This window comes from Haematobia irritans, chromosome 4 (assembly GCF_050003625.1).
Source record: "Haematobia irritans isolate KBUSLIRL chromosome 4, ASM5000362v1, whole genome shotgun sequence".
Classification (NCBI taxonomy): Eukaryota; Metazoa; Arthropoda; class Insecta; order Diptera; family Muscidae; genus Haematobia; species Haematobia irritans.
This window is the reverse complement of record NC_134400.1, coordinates 8,646,818-8,665,955: the sequence shown is the minus strand read 5'-3', so window position 1 is coordinate 8,665,955 and position 19,138 is coordinate 8,646,818. Positions and strand designations below refer to the sequence as shown.

The 19,138-nt window shown below is 28.7% G+C and overlaps 1 protein-coding gene and 1 long non-coding RNA gene across 3 annotated transcripts in view; both read left to right on the top strand.

The window, feature by feature from the left end:
• The first annotated feature begins 26 nt into the window (after positions 1 to 26).
• MED1 (Mediator complex subunit 1) lies at positions 27 to 8,199 on the top strand. Of its 2 annotated transcripts, XM_075307824.1 has the most exons (6): positions 27 to 295; positions 356 to 1,548; positions 1,618 to 1,750; positions 1,812 to 3,655; positions 6,434 to 6,889; positions 6,958 to 7,085. In XM_075307824.1, exons 1-6 carry the CDS (start codon positions 253 to 255, stop codon positions 7,009 to 7,011), a joined length of 3,723 nt encoding a protein of 1,240 aa, XP_075163939.1. In that variant the 5' UTR covers positions 27 to 252; the 3' UTR covers positions 7,012 to 7,085. The 2 variants fall into 2 exon arrangements, with proteins under 2 accessions (XP_075163939.1, XP_075163938.1); XM_075307823.1 differs by having other exon boundaries at positions 28 to 295; positions 6,434 to 8,199.
• Positions 8,200 to 10,720: 2,521 nt separating this feature from the next.
• Positions 10,721 to 19,138, top strand: part of LOC142236212 (uncharacterized) — a 131,998-nt gene continuing 123,580 nt past the window's right edge. The window contains exon 1 of the long non-coding RNA XR_012721940.1: positions 10,721 to 10,834. This is a non-coding gene — a long non-coding RNA (uncharacterized LOC142236212). The remainder of the gene's footprint in view (positions 10,835 to 19,138) is intronic.

Sequence of the window (19,138 nt, the reverse complement as noted above, 5' to 3'; positions counted from 1 at the left end):
ACTCTGGTGTCATTTTGTGTGTCATCGTTGTGTGTACTCGTTACTTTCCCAACACTACTTGTTTCTTTGCGTCCTGTAGTAAAATTTATCCGTGAATATGATGTAGGTTTTCTTAATTGTCCAATATCAAGAATATTTGAGTGAATTGGAATCCATAGTGGCAATTTATTCTTAGAGAAAAAGGGGTGTAAATAGAAAACCAACCAACCAAGTTGGTCAGTTTCCAAATAATTACTCACATGTACAAACTCTATGGCAACGTTAAATATTAAGCCGCTCACAACAGTGGGTGGAGGTAAGTTATGAGTATAATTTCGATGGTGTACATATGGAAAGCTTTCTCTTTACCTTCCAGGAAATGTCAATTTATTGTCCAATTTGCCTTCCACCACTGAAAAGAACAAACAATGGCAAAGAGAATTATTGATGGAACGTATACGGTCGCATTCTTCGCAACACAAAACATTTCAGGAACTATCCAAAGGCATGCGTATGGGCATGTTGGAGAAACGTTATCCCTTGGACGCTGTAGAGAAATCCAATTTACAAAAATGTTTGGATAATATGCAGCATTGTATAAAGGTGACCTCTCGACAGGGTCTGGTTGAACGACTGGAAAGTTTGTCACGACAATTGAGCTTGAAATTCTCCGATGACTCTAAGGCTTTATTCATTTCGACTGACATGTTCTATTTGGAAATAATCTTGGACTCGAATGGTTCACTCACAGATGTCAAGGTGCATCATGAATCCAAAGTGGAACAGCAATCATGTAGCGAATTGGTGGACTGTTTGAATCGGGGTGATTTTGCCGATTTCACTGCACAATTGGAGGGGTTCTCCTCCATATATCAACTCAATGCTGAATCGAAAGTTAAGATTAAGGCCTATGATGCCATGCTGGCTATGGAAACAGATTTGTACAATATTTTCCAAATGCAAAACTTTTCAAAGGACACTGGCCAAGTTTTACAAGACTCAGCTGTAGGCATTGTGATGCAACGACGTGGTGGACATCCCATGAGGCTTGTTTACTTTGTGTCTCCTTATGATTTGATATCTCTGGAGACTAAGAGCTTGCAACCAATTACCCTGGACACATTCAGCAACAAGAAGATTGGTTTTAGTGTTACGGTCAACTTGGAAGCCTCTTCGGCCAATAAATTGCAAATAATGCCGACAGTAACATTTTCGAAAGATCCTCAAACTGGTATGGATACACCAGTTTTTGCCCCTTTGACACAAATGAACTCTATGCTCTTGCCTGCCACATTTGTTTTGAGACTGAATAAGCCGTTGCCGGTGTGTTACAATACCATGCGAGCCATGGGTTTATGCATGGCAACAGCCGGTATGGATAGCAATCCTTCTATGAGCGCTACGTCATCTCTGGAGTCGCAGAATAAACCACCCGTCATTGACAACATCATGAATTTAGTTATACAAACGGCTTCGGAGCAGCAGACTAAGTCCAATCAGAAGGGATTGCTGGTTTGTTTGCCAGATCAAACTCATTGCTATTATTTTACAGAAAATAAACTCATGAAGGTAGATTAATACTTACATATCTTTCTTGGGTGGGATTAAAGTAATTCCACGTTTTTTTCTTTATTAAAGTCTACTTTGATACACTCGGTTCCGTTTACTGAACCCTCGCAAGTACAAAAAATCCTGGAATTTTTAAAGAAAATGGCTTTGTTCTATTCATTGCTGGCAAGCTGTGTAAGGCCTCAAACAAAAATGGGAATTGGTAAGCCATGATATCAACTACGCGTAGAGTTCTGCTTAACTTTTCTCTTTTTCTTTCCTAGATATGGATTCTACCACGGTCCTTGAAGTTAATGCTATATCCTTTCAACAAATTTCTGTTGCCTTACAGCATCCCTATGAAGAATCAATGGCCACTGTGGAATTCGATTTGCGTAGTGGCATGCCTCAATGCAGTATCTTTAGCCTTAGTAAGAACTACGATTTATTGTCCATTAAGTTAACCAATATAGCCCAAAAATGTCTCTCTATACCGGTGACAATACGGGCTCTTCTTAAGTATTGGGACCAGGAACGTATGAAAATGTTCCAACGTGGTTTAAGTGGAAATTCTGCGGCAATTGGAAGTACAGGAGGGTCATCTAATATATCAAGTGGTGCTTCCGGTGGCTCTGGTATGGGAAGCAATACGCATGGCTCGTATGGTCATTTTAATATAACAGGACCCTCTAATGATCCCGGAGGAGGCTTAGGCAGAATGTCCACAGCTAGTGGCGGAGGTGGTGGTTGTGGTTTGCAGGGGGGTGTTAACATAAAAATGGAAACAAATGCGATTGTTGCCCAACAAAGATTATCTTCTCAGATTCCGGCAGCCTCTAGCAGTTTTTCCAAGTACAAGAGTGGTGAAATCAAGCAAGAGGATTTTCATGAGAGCCCAAAGAGTCAACCCACAACAATGTCAGCTTTAACAGCTACAGACTCTATGACTGGTTCGAATTTAATGCAATCTAATTTAGAACTGAACTCTTTGGGCCATCATCATCAACAACAACAAAAACAATTAGAACAACAGATTGCTGACCATGATATTGCCGATAAATACAAAAACATTTGGAAGGATAAAACCAATCTAAAAAATACTGTGAGTATTACGCCAATCCATGGGGAAAACTCCAATCCTTCGCCACTAGATGTCAAACGTACTGGTGGCATTGAGATAATACCACTAACAGGACAAACTCCATCTAATACATCTATAAATTCAGCATCCAATGCAACGAATTCCATGAATAATAGTTCCACAACCATTACCATAACTCCCATAAATACAAGCTCATCTTCTTCCACGGTATCGACTACTGCTTGTTCCACCTCTTTGATTTCTGGCATAAAAGACAAAAAACTATCAACTTCATCATCGTCGAGTAGTATGGGTTCAACGAATACTACACGTTCATTGGAATCTAGTGATGGTCAAAAAGATAAGAAGCGTAAAAAGAGAAGAGATGACTCACCAATGGGGCCTCCGGAAAAGATATTCTCACGACAAAATTCTCCTGCTGGTTCTAGTGAAGCTGCAGCCACAGCAGTGGCTAGAAAGTTTTCATCGCCCTCCTCATCACCTAAAGGCTCATCAGGAGGCTTACTGGCTTCTTCGGTATCGGGATCTTCGCTTTCGACTAGACCTAGTCCTAAACACTCGCCTGTCTACAGTAGCCCCAAACACAATACTGCCTCAAACAGCCCCAAATCTCCCTTTGGAACACATTCTCCCAAACATGGTTCTTCAGGGAAACCCAGCATGTCTACATTAAAAAGTGCCACTGCTGCTAGTCCCAAGGAGAAACAATCGAACTCATCACCTATGTCTGCCTCATCTGTACTTAGTTCAGCTGCTCTAGTAAGGTCTTTGACAACGTCATCGTCATCATCTTCATCGTCGTCTGGTTCAGGTTCATCGTCATCTTCAAGCTCCTCATCTTCAGCTAATGCAAAAGCTGCTGCTGCAGCCGCTGTCAAATCCAGTATGGGTGTAACCTCAATGCAACAAATGAAATCATTGCCTGGTCTAAATATAATGACGGCGGCGGCCGCATCTAACTTTGCCGGTGGGTCCAATAGTGGTTTGGATTTGAACTCAGCCATGCGAAAAGGTGTTGCCGCTGCGGTAAGTCAGCCCATTTCAGTTTTATAGACACGTCCAAAACAACCCCTTGTATGGCTTGCATTGAGTTCCCGTATTTTAGTATAACCTGACTGTTCCAAATCCTAACTTCCATATGTTTTGGTTTGTTTTCCTCCCCCAACATTTGTTTGTAAGTTTCCCAAATCTTTTAGCTCTTTCCCATCGGTAATAGTCATAACAATTTTTATATAGACAAACACATGCTCAAAATACAATGTACACTGATACCTAATTGTTTTTATAATTTGATTTAATCCAAAATATATTTAATGCAAATATTTAAACTTTTTCAAACTTATACTTAAAAGCTTTTACTTGTAGTCTATTTCAATTAATATTGTCTCGAAAAATTCTGCATATTTTTGTTTGTTTTATTTGTTAATATTGGCCTCCTCTTCACTTTCTCCTACATAGTTTTTGGTTTTTGTAATCTTGTGGTAGTTTGATTTAAAATTATGCGCATTTAACCCACAGCCATCCAGAATGCTCAATGCTTTCGATTTGACCAAAGGGCCAAAGGGTAAAGTTTTAATTAGAGTAATGCATGTTAATTTATTGTCCTTGTTCGTTTGGTTTTGTTGTAAAATTAAAATTTCGTAAACATGGCCTTTCTAGTGTATGATAAAAATGTATAGGGTGGGCCAACTACAATGCTCTATAATAAAAAGATTCTTCACTCGGTACGAATAGTATGGAGTAGCGTATACAAGGAAACTACAATCAGAATAAAACGTTGCCTTTTACAAATTTTTATTGGTCTTTTCAAAATTAACTTTTGGGATCATTTATGCCGATTTCGATAAAAATTGCTAGCAAGATATAAATAACCTTGTCAAACTTTAGGATTTGCAATAACTTTACAATGACACTATACCACCATTGAGGACTAATAATATGCCAGTACACCCAAAGAAATTTGCTAGTGACGCAGAAATAAAATTTTGACAAAGTTTTCTATAGAGATAAAATTTTGACAAAATTTCCTATCGAAGTAAAATTTTGACAAAATTTTCTATAAAAATAATATTTTGACAAATTTTTCTATAGAAATAAAAATGTGACAAAATATTTTATAGAAATAAAAATGTGACAAAATTTTATAGAAATAAAATTTTGCCAATATTTTCTGTAGAAATAAAACTTTGACAAAGTTTTCTATAGAAATAAAATTTTGAAAAAATTTTCTATCGAAGTAAAATTTTGACAAAATTTTCTATAGAAATAAAATTTGACTAAACTGCAGTTTATGGGCCCCTCACCAAATTCCTTGAAATTAATATATGTTATGTAGGTTGATGTACTGATTCTAATAAGGTAAAATTTTTGTCCCGGAAATGCCCGTGTCTTGAGATATAGCCCTCCAAAGGGTCAAGAAAAACTTGATATATCTCCTTTGTTTCTTGACCTATCTGAACAATCTTGGTATCGTATGAAATTTTTGTTATTTTCGTTGTATCGCAAAAAGTCTTCAACTATAATACATAGTTTGAAAGCCTATATTCCGGCCTTTCGATTGATGTATAACCTTTATAGGTTCACTTTTAGCAAAGTTATTGAGCTTTGATTCTGAGTAAAAAAAAATTTGTTTTATTAGTGAAATATTTGGTTGATAGTTTTGCTGCAAGTAGAGGATGTTGATGAGGAATGTACATCCAACCATCTTGCAGTCTATAGGGCTTTGCCCAAATAAATTTGACAAACATTATTTTCCTCTGTTGGTTAAGCTACACTTGTAGTTTAGTCAATGCATGGTTTTAAGCTGAAATCAAAAACAACAACAACAATGATTAAAGAACGAAACCAGCAATAACATAACAAATAGTTTTGATAAAATTTTCTATAGAAATGAAATTTTGTGAAAATTTTCTATAGAAATAAAATTTTCTATAGAAATAAAATTTTGACAACATTTTCTATAGAAAAGAAAATTTTGACAAAATTTTCTATAGAAAAAAAAAATTTTTGACAAAATTTTCTATAGAAAAGAAAATTTTGACAAAATTTTCTATAGAAAAAAAAAATTGACAAAATTTTCTATAGAAAAAAAAATTTGACAAAATTTTCTATAGAAATAAAATTTTGACAAAATTTTCTATAGAAAAGAAATTTTTGACAAAATCTTCTATAGAAAAAAATTGACAAAATTTTCTATAGAAATAAAATTTTGACAAAATTTTCTATAGAAATAAAATTTTGAAAAAATTTTCTATAAAAATAAAATTTTGACAAAATTTTCTATAGAAAAGAAAATTTTAACAAAATTTTCCATAAAAAGAAAAATTGACAAAATTTTCTATGGAAATAAAATTTTTGTCAAAATTTCTATAGAAACGAAAATTTTGAAAAATATTCTATAGAAATTACATACCATAGAGAACTTTCGTTGCATACTGTTATCTCTCTCTTTTGTCTATACGAGCAAAACGAATTTCGAAATTATCTTTTTGGAGTTTTCCGGTTGAAAAGTTCTTGTTATACCATTGTTGCTCTATTTTTGGAAATATTAAATGAATATAAAATGTTTTAGCTTTTGACCTTTTGTTTTGTTGAATTATATTTTATATGCTTGACTAATACATGATTAAATTTTATTATAGTTTTTGTAGATCTCTTCGAATTTTGTTTAAATTGTTGCTATCAATAAAATAATGCCCTTAAAAATCTCGTTGTCATCAATGCAAAATATTTGTTTTCTTTTCTCTTCCTTTTTGCGCCATATTTATTTCAACGATACTACAACAAAAAAATCCCATTTGTCAGGTTAGTTTGATGACGTCGACACAAACTATGGCAACAATATCCAAATCACAGGCGTCAATTCCATCCCTGGTGTCGTCACCTCACCCGTCCCAGGCGGAGTCGTCCTTGGAGCCACAGGGCAAGGTCAAACAGCAGCGGCCGCCACAAGCTCTAACCTCTCTCCCTGGCACCAATGAGGATAAATCTCTAAAGATTAAATTGGTCAGTTCAGTATTGGAAACTGAGAATAATATCGGTGGTAAGAGCGGTGGCTGCAGCAGTGTTCTTAATAACAATAGTGAATATATGGTTAAGTCCAGTCAAGAGGGTTTAAAATTGACCATCAATAAAACCAGTACGACATTAGCTAAGGTTTCTAATTCAAGCTCATCGGTTAGCTCGAAATCCCAAACGAAATCTAAACAGAATTCGGGATCTCTATCTGGCCATCACTCCTCTACGGGATCCAGCAAAAAGGTACATACAGGACTTAAGCCCGGTGTTAGTAGTGGTCCAGCTTCTAAGAAATCTTCATCCTCCTCCAGTTCTTCCAGATCATCTTCCTCCACGAGCAGTTCATCATCATCGTTATCATCTAATAGGCATAGTTTTCAAAAATCTAATTCCTCTGGTAGTCTGAGTACAAAATTACATTCTAGCTCTTCAAATTCATCGTCATCTGGATATGGTCTCTCCAAAAGTCATAGTACAAATTCATTTGGTGATTATCGCTCTAGAAACTCCTCAAAGAGATCGCATAGTGCGTGCACTTCACCAGCATTACAAACACCCTACTCATCGTCATCATCACAATCACAGCCGGCCTCGAGATTAGATCATCAGGCTGATATGTTGAAAATCTTGCAATATGCCTCACCAACTATGGCAGCAAGTATGGAGGGTTTCATGAAGGGATTCAATTCAAAATTTCAAATTCCAAAACTATCACAACGTAATAACAATAATGCCTCTGTCGCAAATAGCACTACAGAAAATCCAAAAACCACGGCAGAAACAAGCAGTCCCAATTCTATAGGCTTACAACAATCGTCTGCTTCGATTAGTGGACCACCAACTAATAAGAATGATATGCAATCACAACCTGCCGATGGTCTTATACAAAAGCATCACACACAATCATCCGTATCCGTCCATATTTTAAAATCACCAGCCCCTGCTTCTTCTATGATACCAACATGCATATCCCAAAATATCAACAGCCAGTCGACAATGTCATCAATATCAGCCAGTTCCGCCTCTAGTAAATCGAGTTCATCAACACATACACATAGTGATGAAGGTTTAAAAGCGACGCCAGCGGCTACCACATTACCAGTAACGCCTCCATTAACCAGTAAATGACAATGTGCTTTTTCATTTCCCATATTCCGCTGTCATTTGTCTCTTACCAGCCTCTAAATTCGTTAGGTATATATATGGGATTAATTTTCTTAAGAGACATTTTTGGTGGCTGCCTGGCCCCGCGATGTGTTGATTTCCCAATACTTCTGGATATATTGGATGGATGGATTGTTGTTTACAGAGGATAGTTGTAATGGCTACATACATAATTCCCAAGTCTATCTTTCATGTCCCACCCAAAGCTAATTAAGTCATGTAATTGAATACTGCCTTAAAAGGAAATTATTGGAAGAAGAAAAATTGCAAAACTTGAATTTCCGAGAGAAAAAATTGAATTAAGATACATATGGTAAGAACAAAAAGATTTTCATTGTACATTTGTTATAAAAAAATAAGAAAAAAAAACAAAACTACTATTAAGTTAATTTATAGTGTTTTAATTGGGATGTCATGGTTAATATCTGACTCAAAAATCGGGGTATTACTATATTTCTATAGAAAATAGTGTCAAAATTTTATTTATATAGAAAAGTTTTGCAAAATTTTATTTCTATAGAAAATTTTTACAAAATTTTATTACTATAGAAAATTTTTGCAAAATTTTATTTCTATAGAAAATTTTTGCAAAATTTTATTTCTAAAAAAAATGTTCGCAAAATATCTATAGAAAATTTTCTCAAAATGTTATTTCTATAGATATAATTGTCAACATTTTATTTCTATAGAAAAATTTTTAAACATTTTTTTCTATAGAAATTTTTTGCCAAATTTTATTTCTATAGAAAATTTTTGCAACTGCACTCAAATCGATGATTTGAAAGTGCCAAAGGAAAAGAGAGATGTTTGCACAAAGATTTATTTAGGCAAAGGCCAACTATCATAAACCTTTTTTCGGAAGGTTCGAGTGTGATTCACTTTGGGTTTAGTGAACTACCCGAATTTATTCTGGTAACAGGTTGATAGCTTTGCTGCAAGTAGAGGATGCTGATGGGGAATGCGGTAATTCCGAAACGTGCGTCCATCCAGCCATCGTGCAGTTTATAGGGCTTTGCCCAAATAAATTTCACAAACATTCTTTTCCTCTGTTGGTTAAGCTACTCTTGTAGTTTAGTCAATGCAATGGTTTTAAAGCTGAGATCAAAACAACAAATATGATTGAAGTACAAACCAACAATAACAAACAAAATTTATTTCTATAGAAAATTTTGCTAAAATTTTATTTCTATAGAAAATTTTGTCAAAATTTTATTTCTATAGAAAATTTTTGCAAAGTTTTGATTTCTATAGAAAATTTTGTCAAAATTTTATTTCTATAGATTTTTTTTGCAAAATTATATTTCTATAGAAAAATTTTATTTCTATAGAAAGTTTTGTCAAAATTTTATTTCCATAGAAAATTTTCTCAAATTTTTATTTCTATAGAAAATTTTGTCAAAATTTTATTTCTATAGAAAATTTTGTCAACATTTTATTTCTATAGAAAATTTTGTCAACATTTTATTTCTATAGAAAATTTTGTCAAAATTTTATTTCTATAGAAAATTTTCTCAAAATTTTATTTCCATAGAAAATTTTCTCAAAATTTTATTTCCATAGAAAATTTTCTCAAATTTTTATTTCTATAGAAAATTTTCTCAAAATGTATATATATTATATATAAAAAGTTTTTGTCAAAATTTTATTTCTATAGAAAATTGTTGCAAAATTTTATTTCTATAGAAAATTTTGTCAAAATTTTATTTCCATAGAAAATTTTCTCAAATTTTTATTTCTATAGAAAATTTTGTCAAAATTTTATTTCTATAGAAAATTTTGTCAAAATTTTATTTCTATAGAAAATCTCAAAATTTATATATATTATATATAGAAAGTTTTTGTCAAAAATTTATTTCTATAGAAAATTGTTGCAAAGTTTTGATTTCTATAGAAAATTTTGTCAAAATTTTATTTCTATAGAAAAATTTTATTTCTATAGAAAATTTTGTCAAAATTTTATTTCCATAGAACATTTTCTCAAATTTTTATTTCTATAGAAAATTTTATCAAAATTTTATTTGTATAGAAAATTGTTGCAAAATTTTATTTCTATAGAAAATTTTGTCAAAATTTTATTTCTATAGAAAATTTTGTCAAAATTTTATTTCTATAGAAAATTGTTGCAAAATTTTATTTCTATAGAAAATTTTGTCAAAATTTTATTTCCATAGAAAATTTTCTCAAATTTTTATTTCTATAGAAAATTTTGTCAAAATTTTATTTCCATAGAAAATTTTTCAAATTTGTATTTCTATAGAAAATTTTCTCAAAATTTATATATATTAAAGTTTTTGTCAAATTTTTATTTCTATAGAAAATTTTATTTTTATAGAAAATTGTTGCAAAATTTTATTTCTATAGAAAATTTTGTCAAAATTTTATTTCTATAGAAAATTTGTGCAAAGTTTTGATTTCTATAGAAAATTTTGCAAAATTATATTTCTATAGAAAATTTTGTCAAAATTTTATTTCCATAGCAAATTTTCTCAAATTTTTATTTCTATAGAAAATTTTCTCAAAATTTATATTTATTATATATAGAAAGTTTTTGTCAAAATTTTATTTCTATAGAAAATTGTTGCAAAATTTTATTTCTATAGAAAATTTTGTCAAAATTTTATTTTCATAGCAAATTTTGTGAAAATTTTATTTTCATAGCAAATTTTGTCAAAATTTTATTTTCATAGAAAATTTTGTCAAAATTTTAATTCTATAGAAAGTTTTATTTCTAACAAAATTTTATTATTTTCTATAGAATATACTAGCAACATTTTATGTCTTTAGAAAATGTTGTGAAAATTTAATTTCTATCAAAAAAAATTTTGTTTTATTTTGTTTTGTCCAAATTTTATTTTTATAGAAAATTGTTTAAAATTGTACAGTCTGTGTTTGCTTTTATCCTTTTTTCCAGTATTATTTCTATGAGAGTAATAACCAAATTTGGCTAAGCTACTTTTATGAATAAAAACTCGATGATGAGGATTTCATGGAAAATTTTATTTTGTCATTCTACATATACATCAGGTAAGTACAATTAACAATGATTGGACTATCTTACAGACTAATCGATAAATTGAATTATTTGTGATGACGATACAAAAAACGAAATCTCCCCTGCGGCATAGTGTCTACGGGATTTATTTGCACGTGCCTTGGGCAATGTTTGTTTGCTGTCACCCTCATAAACCCTCGACTAGGGATCAAAAGTTAAATTTGGAGACAAAGAATTTGGGCAAGACTTTAAAATTAGTTTTTCCAAGAGATTATTGAAAGCCGAACAAATATAGCACTACCTTGCCCCTATGTCACAAGTCATCCTCCCTCGCCAATATATATATATATAGGTATTGTCAGGTTACTAAAACAACTTCTAAAGCATTTAATTTAATTCATCTTCTCCATAACATTTTCCCCAAGAAAATTAATTAATTTTCTCTGGGAGGGATATTGTTAGTTTATCCTGTGGACTATCTTCTTTTAGGGGCCATTGATTGATTTGTATATGGACCATCATCATCATCGGCATCGTCATAAACATCATCGACATTTCCATTACCATCCTTATTAACATCAGTCGCATCTTGTTGAAGGTCTGACTAATTGAGTTGTAATGAGAATTACGGTTTTATCCTGTCGAGAAATGTTTTGTGTTGCTCTCCTTGAAGCTATTGTTGTTGCCCTTGGGCATCGTGTGGTTTTGTGGCAGTTCTACCATCCACCCAAAGTCCTAAATAAACAGAATCATAAACTTTATCAATATCTAGCGTGTAAAGCATCAACGTTCATTATTATCAATGTTACGAAGATATTTCCTTTTTCGTTTATTTTTTGTTTGGTTGATAAACTCGAGGAAAAATGTTTTAGTTAAGTTGGCCAAGGAAGGAACCAGTAACGAAAGGATGAAGTCAAGTTGAATTAATAATAAAACTTCACTGAAACAAATATTGATCTAATAAAATTTTTGCAAAATTTTCTATAAAAATACAATTTTGACAAAATTTTCTATAGAAATAACATTTTAACAAACTTTTCTATAGAAATAAAATTTTGCAAAAATTTTCTATAAACAAAAACAAAAAAAGACAAAATTTTCTATAAAAATAAAATTGTGTTAAAATTTTCTACAGAAATAAAATTTTGGTAAAATTTTCTATAGAAATAAAATTTGGACAAAATTTTCTATGGAAACAAAATTTGAACAACATTTTCTAGAGAAATAAAAATTTTGCAAAAATTTTCTATTGAAATAAAATTTTGACAAAATTTCTTATAAAAATAAAATTTCGGTAAAATTTTAGAAATAAACTTTTGACAAAAATTTTTATGGAAAAAAATTTTTTTTGACATTTCTATAGAAATAAAATTTTGACAAAATTTTCTATAGAAATTAAAATTTTGCAAAAATTTTCAATAGAAATAGAATTTTGCAAAAATTTTCTATGGAAATAAAATTTTGACAAAATTTCTTATAGAAATAAAATTTGGGCAAAATTTTCTAATGAAATAAAATTTTGTAAAAATTTCTATAGAAATAAAATTTTGCAAAAATTTTCTATAGAAATAGAATATGTTTTAAAAATTTTATTTCTATAGAAAATTTGGTCAAAATTTTTTTTCTGTAGAAAATTTTGTCAAAATTTTATTTCTATAGAAAATTTGTCAAAATTTTATTTGTATAGAAAATTTTGTCAAACTTTTATTTCTATAGAAAATTTTGTCAAAATTTTATTTCTATGGAAAATTTTGTTCAAATTGTATTTTTATATAGTTTGTCAGAATTTTACTGCTATAGAAAATTTTGTCAAAATTTTATTTTCATAGAAAATTTTAGTTCTAACAAAATTTTATTATTGTTTTATGTCTTTAGAAAAATTTTTTTTGTTACCAAAAAATTTTTTTTTAATTTCTGTTTTGTCAAAATTTTATTTTGTGTTTTGCAAATATTTTCTATAGAAATAAAATTTTGACAAAATTTTGTATAGAAATAAATTTTATGTCTTTAGAAATTTTTTTTTTACCAATTTTTTTTTTTTAATTTCTGTTTTTTCAAAATTTTATTTTGTGTTTTGCAAAAATTTTCTATAGAAATAAAATTTTGACAAAATTTTCTATAGAAATAAATTTTTTTAATTTTTTTATATAAAAAAAAAATTGACATTTATAATATAAATAAATTTTTGACAAAATTTTCTATAAACATAAAATTTTGGCAAAATTTTCTATAGAAATAAAATTTTGACAAAAGTTTTAGAAATAAAAATTTTCACCATAGAATTGACATGTTTCCTTTAACAAAATTTTCTATAGAAATAAAATTTTGCAAAAATTTTCTATAAACAAAACAAAATTCTCTATAAAAATAAAATTGTGTTAAAATTGGCTATAGAAATAAAATTTTCTATAGAAATATAATTTGCACAAAATTTTCTATGGAAATAAAATTTCAACAAAATTTTCTATAGAAATAAAAATTTTCTATTGAAATAAAATTTTGACAAAATTTCTTATAAAAATAAAATTTCGATAAAATTTTAGAAATAAAATTTTGACAAACATTTTTATGAAAAAAAAATTTTTTTTTACATTTCTATAGAAAATAATTTTTGACAAAATTTTCTATAAAAATAAAATGTTGACAAAATTTTCTATAGAAATAAAATTTTTGCAAAGATTTTCTATAGAAATAAAATTTTGCAAAAATTTCCTATAGAAATACAATTTTGCAAAAAATTTTCTATGGAAGTAATATTTTGACAAAATTTCTTATAGAAATAAAGTTTGGACAAAATTTTCTAAAGAAATAAAATTTTGCAAAAATTTTCTTTAGAAATAGAATATGTTTTAAAAATTTTATTTCTATGGAAAATTTTTTAAAAATTTTATTTCTGTAGAAAATTTGGTCAAAATTTTATTTCTATAGAAAATTTTGTCAAAATTTTATTTCTATAGAAAATTTTGTCAAAATTTTATTTCTATAGAAAATTTTGTTCAAATTGTATTTTTATATAGTTTGTCAGAATTTTATTGCTATAGAAAATTTTGTCAAAATTTTATTTCCATAGAAAATTTTAGTTCTAACAAAATTTTATTATTGTTTTATAGAATATATTGGCAAAATTTTATGTCTTTAGAAATTTTTTTTTACCAAAAATTTTTTTTTAATTTTTGTTTTGTCAAAATTTTATTTTGTGTTTTGCAAAAATTTTCTATAGAAATAAAATTTTGACGAAATTTTCTATAGAAATAAAATTTTGACAAAATTTTCTATAGAAATAAAATTTTTAATTTTTTTTTATAAAAAAAAAAATGACATTTTTAATATAAATAAATTTTTGACAAAATTTTCTATAAACATAAAATTTTGGCAAAATTTTCTATAGAAATAAAATTTTGACAAAAATTTTTATGGAAATTTTTTTTTTTGACATTTCTATAGAAATAAAATTTTGCAAAAATTTTCAATAGAAATAAAATTTTGCAAAAATTTTCTATGGAAATAAAATTTTTGCCAAAATTTCTTATAGAAATAAAATTTGGACAACATTTTCTAAAGAAATAAAATTTTGTAAAAATTTCTATAGAAATAAAATTTTGCAAAAATTTTCTATAGAAATAGAATATGTTTTAAAAATTTTATTTCTATGGAAATTTTTTTAAAAATTTCATTTCTGTAGAAAATTTGGTCAATTTTTTTTTTCTATAGAAAATTTTGTCAAAGTTTTATTTCTATAGAAAATTTTGTCAAAATTTTATTTCTATAGAAAATTTTGTCAAAATTTTATTTCTATAGAAAATTTTGTTCATATTGTATTTTTATATAGTTTGTCAGAATTTTATTGCTATAGAAAATTTTGTCAAAATTTTATTTCCATAGAAAATTTTAGTTCTTACAAAATTTTATTATTGTTTTATAGAATATATTGGCTAAATTTTATGTCTTTAGAAAATTTTGTTTTTTACCAAAAAATTTTTTTTAATTTCTGTTTTGTCAAAATTTTATTTTGTGTTTTGCAAAAATTTTCTATAGAAATAAAATTTTGACGAAATTTTCTATAGAAATAAAATTTTAACAAAATTTTCTATAGAAATAAAATTTTTAAATTTTTTATAAAAAAATTGACATTTTTAATATAAATAAATTTTTCACAAAATTTTCTATAAACATAAAATTTTGGCAAAATTTTCTATAGAAATAAAATTTTGACAAAAGCTTTAGAAATAAAAATTTTCACCATAGAATTGACATGTTTCCTTGAGTGTATTAATAACAACACAAGGTGATAAAACAAACAGTTTGAGGAGAACTATCATAGCTTATAGTACATACATACATACATCGTGAACTTAATAATAATATAATTTCTCTAATGATGTGTCGATAATGATGCCAAGAATAACACATCCTCATTACTTTAGGGTTAAATCAATATTGCCGCCATAGATTGCCATGGTTTTCATTCCATAAAAATATAATAATGCCTTTAGACTCTGACATCTTGAGATGGTGGATTAATATTAACTTTAAGATGGTTGTTTGTTTTTTGCTTTGGTTGCTATAGCCTAAGGTGAAACAATTTTCTGCTAATTTAAGTCTTCAGATGTCAGAAATTTCTACGATAAAGTTTTACCAAGAGATAGAAATATTTTTCAAATACTTTTTTCGCGCAATTAATCATTTTATTATTGATTGGATAATTTAATGGAGGATGAGATCGAATCTGGGGCAGGAGGGTTAACAAGGGTTAATAAGGACAGAAAAAAGCCTTAACTGTTTTATAGAAAGAATGAATTAACTCGTGCGAAATTTGAACAAACATAATTAAATTTAACTACAAACAAATAGTTTTTTTTTTGCAATAAACATAAGTTAAATTTAGTGTTAATTTAATTTTTTTCTGTGTATGGTGTAGGGTATAAAAAGGGCTGGCTCGTGTTTAGTGTTTGAAGGAATTGGAGAAGATCCCCTTCGTCACCTATAAATATTTTTCCATTTATTTCCCCTACTTTTATAACCACTGGAAATATTCCATCGATTTCATAATTAAAGGAATAAAAAAATTCCCTCGAGGGTAAACCAATTTGCATGTTATACAACGCATTATAATCCTCAAAAATTACTTATTCAACAGAATTATGTGGCATAACCATCCCTTAATGCCATAGTGTGCTATCTCGACTTGGCATTAGTTGGAGGGACCTGAATTGTTAAAGTTAATCAATCAATGAATATCTAACAAGAGCTCAAAATCTAAATTTAGTTGGAAAAATTGCAGCAATTTTTTCCAAATTCTTCGCAAATTACCCATGTGATTGCCAACTTAAATTGGGTTTCCTTTCCCATAATTTGAAAAAAAAAAAGACATATCCTTTGTATAATTTAAAGGTTTTATCTATTCCATCACCTTCTTGCATGATTGTGTATGCATTTCTCCAGAATGTTCTGTTGTTGTGAAGGTTAGCTTAACATGGTTCATAGCCTACCTATGTGTGGTATATCCATAGGATGACCATTCAAATGAGGATGGAGTAAATTTAAATGGTAACACCAAAAAAATTGTGTACGCAGATGCGTAAATTCACATAGAAGAACTATAGAAAAATATGCCTACACAAAAAAAAAAAAAACAATGCGTAGAAACTTCTACGAAAGACTGTCATATTGAAACTTCTTAACATCGTTTTCTAAATGTGAGTTAGTCTATACGTGGTAGAGAACCAGAATTGAAATATGAAATATGAACTTGATATGGACCAATTTTTGTGTGATTTGGGTCGATTTATCCGAGGGCTATATATAACTATAGACCGGTATGGACCTAGATGGTTGTTAACGGCCATATACTAACACAATGTACCAAATTTCAACTGACTCGGGCGAAATTTGCTCCTCCAAGAGACTCCAAAACGAAATCTCGGGATCGGTTTATATGGGGGCTATATATGATTATGGACTGATATGGACCACTTTTGGCATTGCTGTTAAATATCATATACTACCACAACGTACCAAATTTCAACCAGATCGGATGAATTTTGCTTCTCCAAAAGGCACCGGAGGTTAAATCTGGGGATCGGTTTATATGGGGGCTATATATAATTATGGACTTATATGAACCAATTCCTGCATGGTTGTTGGATACCATATACTAACATCATGTATCAAATTTCAACCGAATCGGATGAATTTTGCTCTTCCAAGGGGCCCCGTAGGTCAAATCTGGGCATCGGTTTATGTGGCGGCTATATATAATTATAGACCGATTTCGACCAATTTTTGCACGGGTGTTTGAGGCCATATATTAACATCACGTACCAAATTTCAACCGAATCGGATGCATTTTGCTCTTCCAAGGGGCTCCGGAGGTCAAATCTGGTGATCGGTTTATATGGGGTCTATATATACTTATTGACCGATGTGGACCAATTTTTGCATAGTCGTTAGAGACCATATACCTACACCATGTACGAAATTTCAGTTGGATCGGATGAAATGTGCTTCTCTTAGAGTCCCCGCAAACCAAATTTGGGGGTCCGTTTATATGGGGGCTATACGTAAAGGTGGACCGATATGGCCCATTTACAATACCATCCGACCTACATCAATAACAACTACTTGTGCCAAGTTTCAAGTCGATAGCTTGTTTCGTTCGGAAGTTAGCGTGATTTCAACAGACGGACGGACGGACGGACATGCTCAGATCGACTCAGAATTTCACCACTTTATGGGGTCTTGTAACACATGCTACAAACGGAATGACAAAGTTAATATACCCCCATCCTATGGTGGAGGGTATAAAAATAAATTTATACATAAATGTTTAATATATACTTTTTTGGATGATGTTCCTTTAGCTAATCGGGCCTAGCGCATTGATGTAAATAAAAACAATTTTTAATTACATGTCTCCCAAACGTTTCGTCGATGTATGTCGACATTATCAAGGAATTTCTTATTGTCTATAAATTGAAAAAAAAAAAATTAAAAACACATTATTACTGAATATTTTATAAGCATTTAAAACATACAACGATAAATGTATTTTTTACATTAAATTAATATTATTATTATAAATAAACGACTTTTCCGAACACACAGCATATCCAGCTATCACTTTTTGTTTTTTAATGAAACTTTGTAACTTGCACTTCTATTGTCAGTGTCTTCTTTTCTGTTCATGGTTTCTTCTGTTTTCTCTTGTATTCTTAAGCTCTCTATAATCAATCTCTTTCTCTCTCCTCTTTTCTTGTCCAATATTTTTACATTGTCAAAGTCAGCAGTCTGGCTTGACTGCAGTATGTGTTGTGATAGCGATGTTTAATTTTTCTTTGCATAAAATAGACAAAATTTTCTTTAGAAACAAAATTTTGACAAAATTTTCTATAGAAATAAAATTTTGAAAAAATGTTCTATAGAAATAAAACTTTGAAAAAAATTTCTATAGAAATAAAATTTTGACAAAATTTTCTATTGAAATGAAATTTTGACAAAAATTTCTATAGAAATAAATTTGTATAGAACTAAAATTTTGAAAAAAAAAACCTTTGGAAATAAAATTTTGACAAAATTTTCTATAGAAATAAAATTTTTACAAAATTTTCTATAGAAATAAAATTTTTACAAATTTTTCTATAGAAATAAAATTTTGAAAAAAAATTCTATAGAAATAAAATTTTGACAAAATTTTCTATTGAAATGAAATTTTGACAAAAATTTCTATAGAAATAAAATTTTGACAAAATTTTCTATTGAAATGAAATTTTGACAAAAATTTCTATAGAAATAAATTTGTATAGAACTAAAATTTTGAAAAAAAAATCCTATAGAAATAAAATTTTGAAAATTTTCTATAGAAAAAAAATTTTGACAAAATTTTCTATAGAAATAAAATTTGTACAAATTTTTCTATAGAAATAAAATTTTGAAATTAATTTATATAGAAATAAAATTTTGACAAAACTTTCTATTGAAATGAAATTTTGGCAAAAATTTGTATAGAAATAAATTTTTGAAAAAATTTGTATAGAACTAAAATTTTGAAAAAATCCTATAGAAATAAAATTTTGACAAAATTTTCTATAGTAACAAAATTTTGACAAATTTTTCTATAGAAATTAAATTTTGAAAAAAATTTCTATAGGAATAAAATTTTGACAAAAATTTCTATAGAAATAAAATTTTGACAAAAATTTCTATAGAAATAAATTTTTGGAAATATTTAATAGAACTAAAATTTTGAAAAAAAAAATCCTATAGAAATAAAATTTTGACAAAATTTTCTTTAGAAACAAAATTTTTACAAAATTTTCTATAGAAATAAAATTTTTACA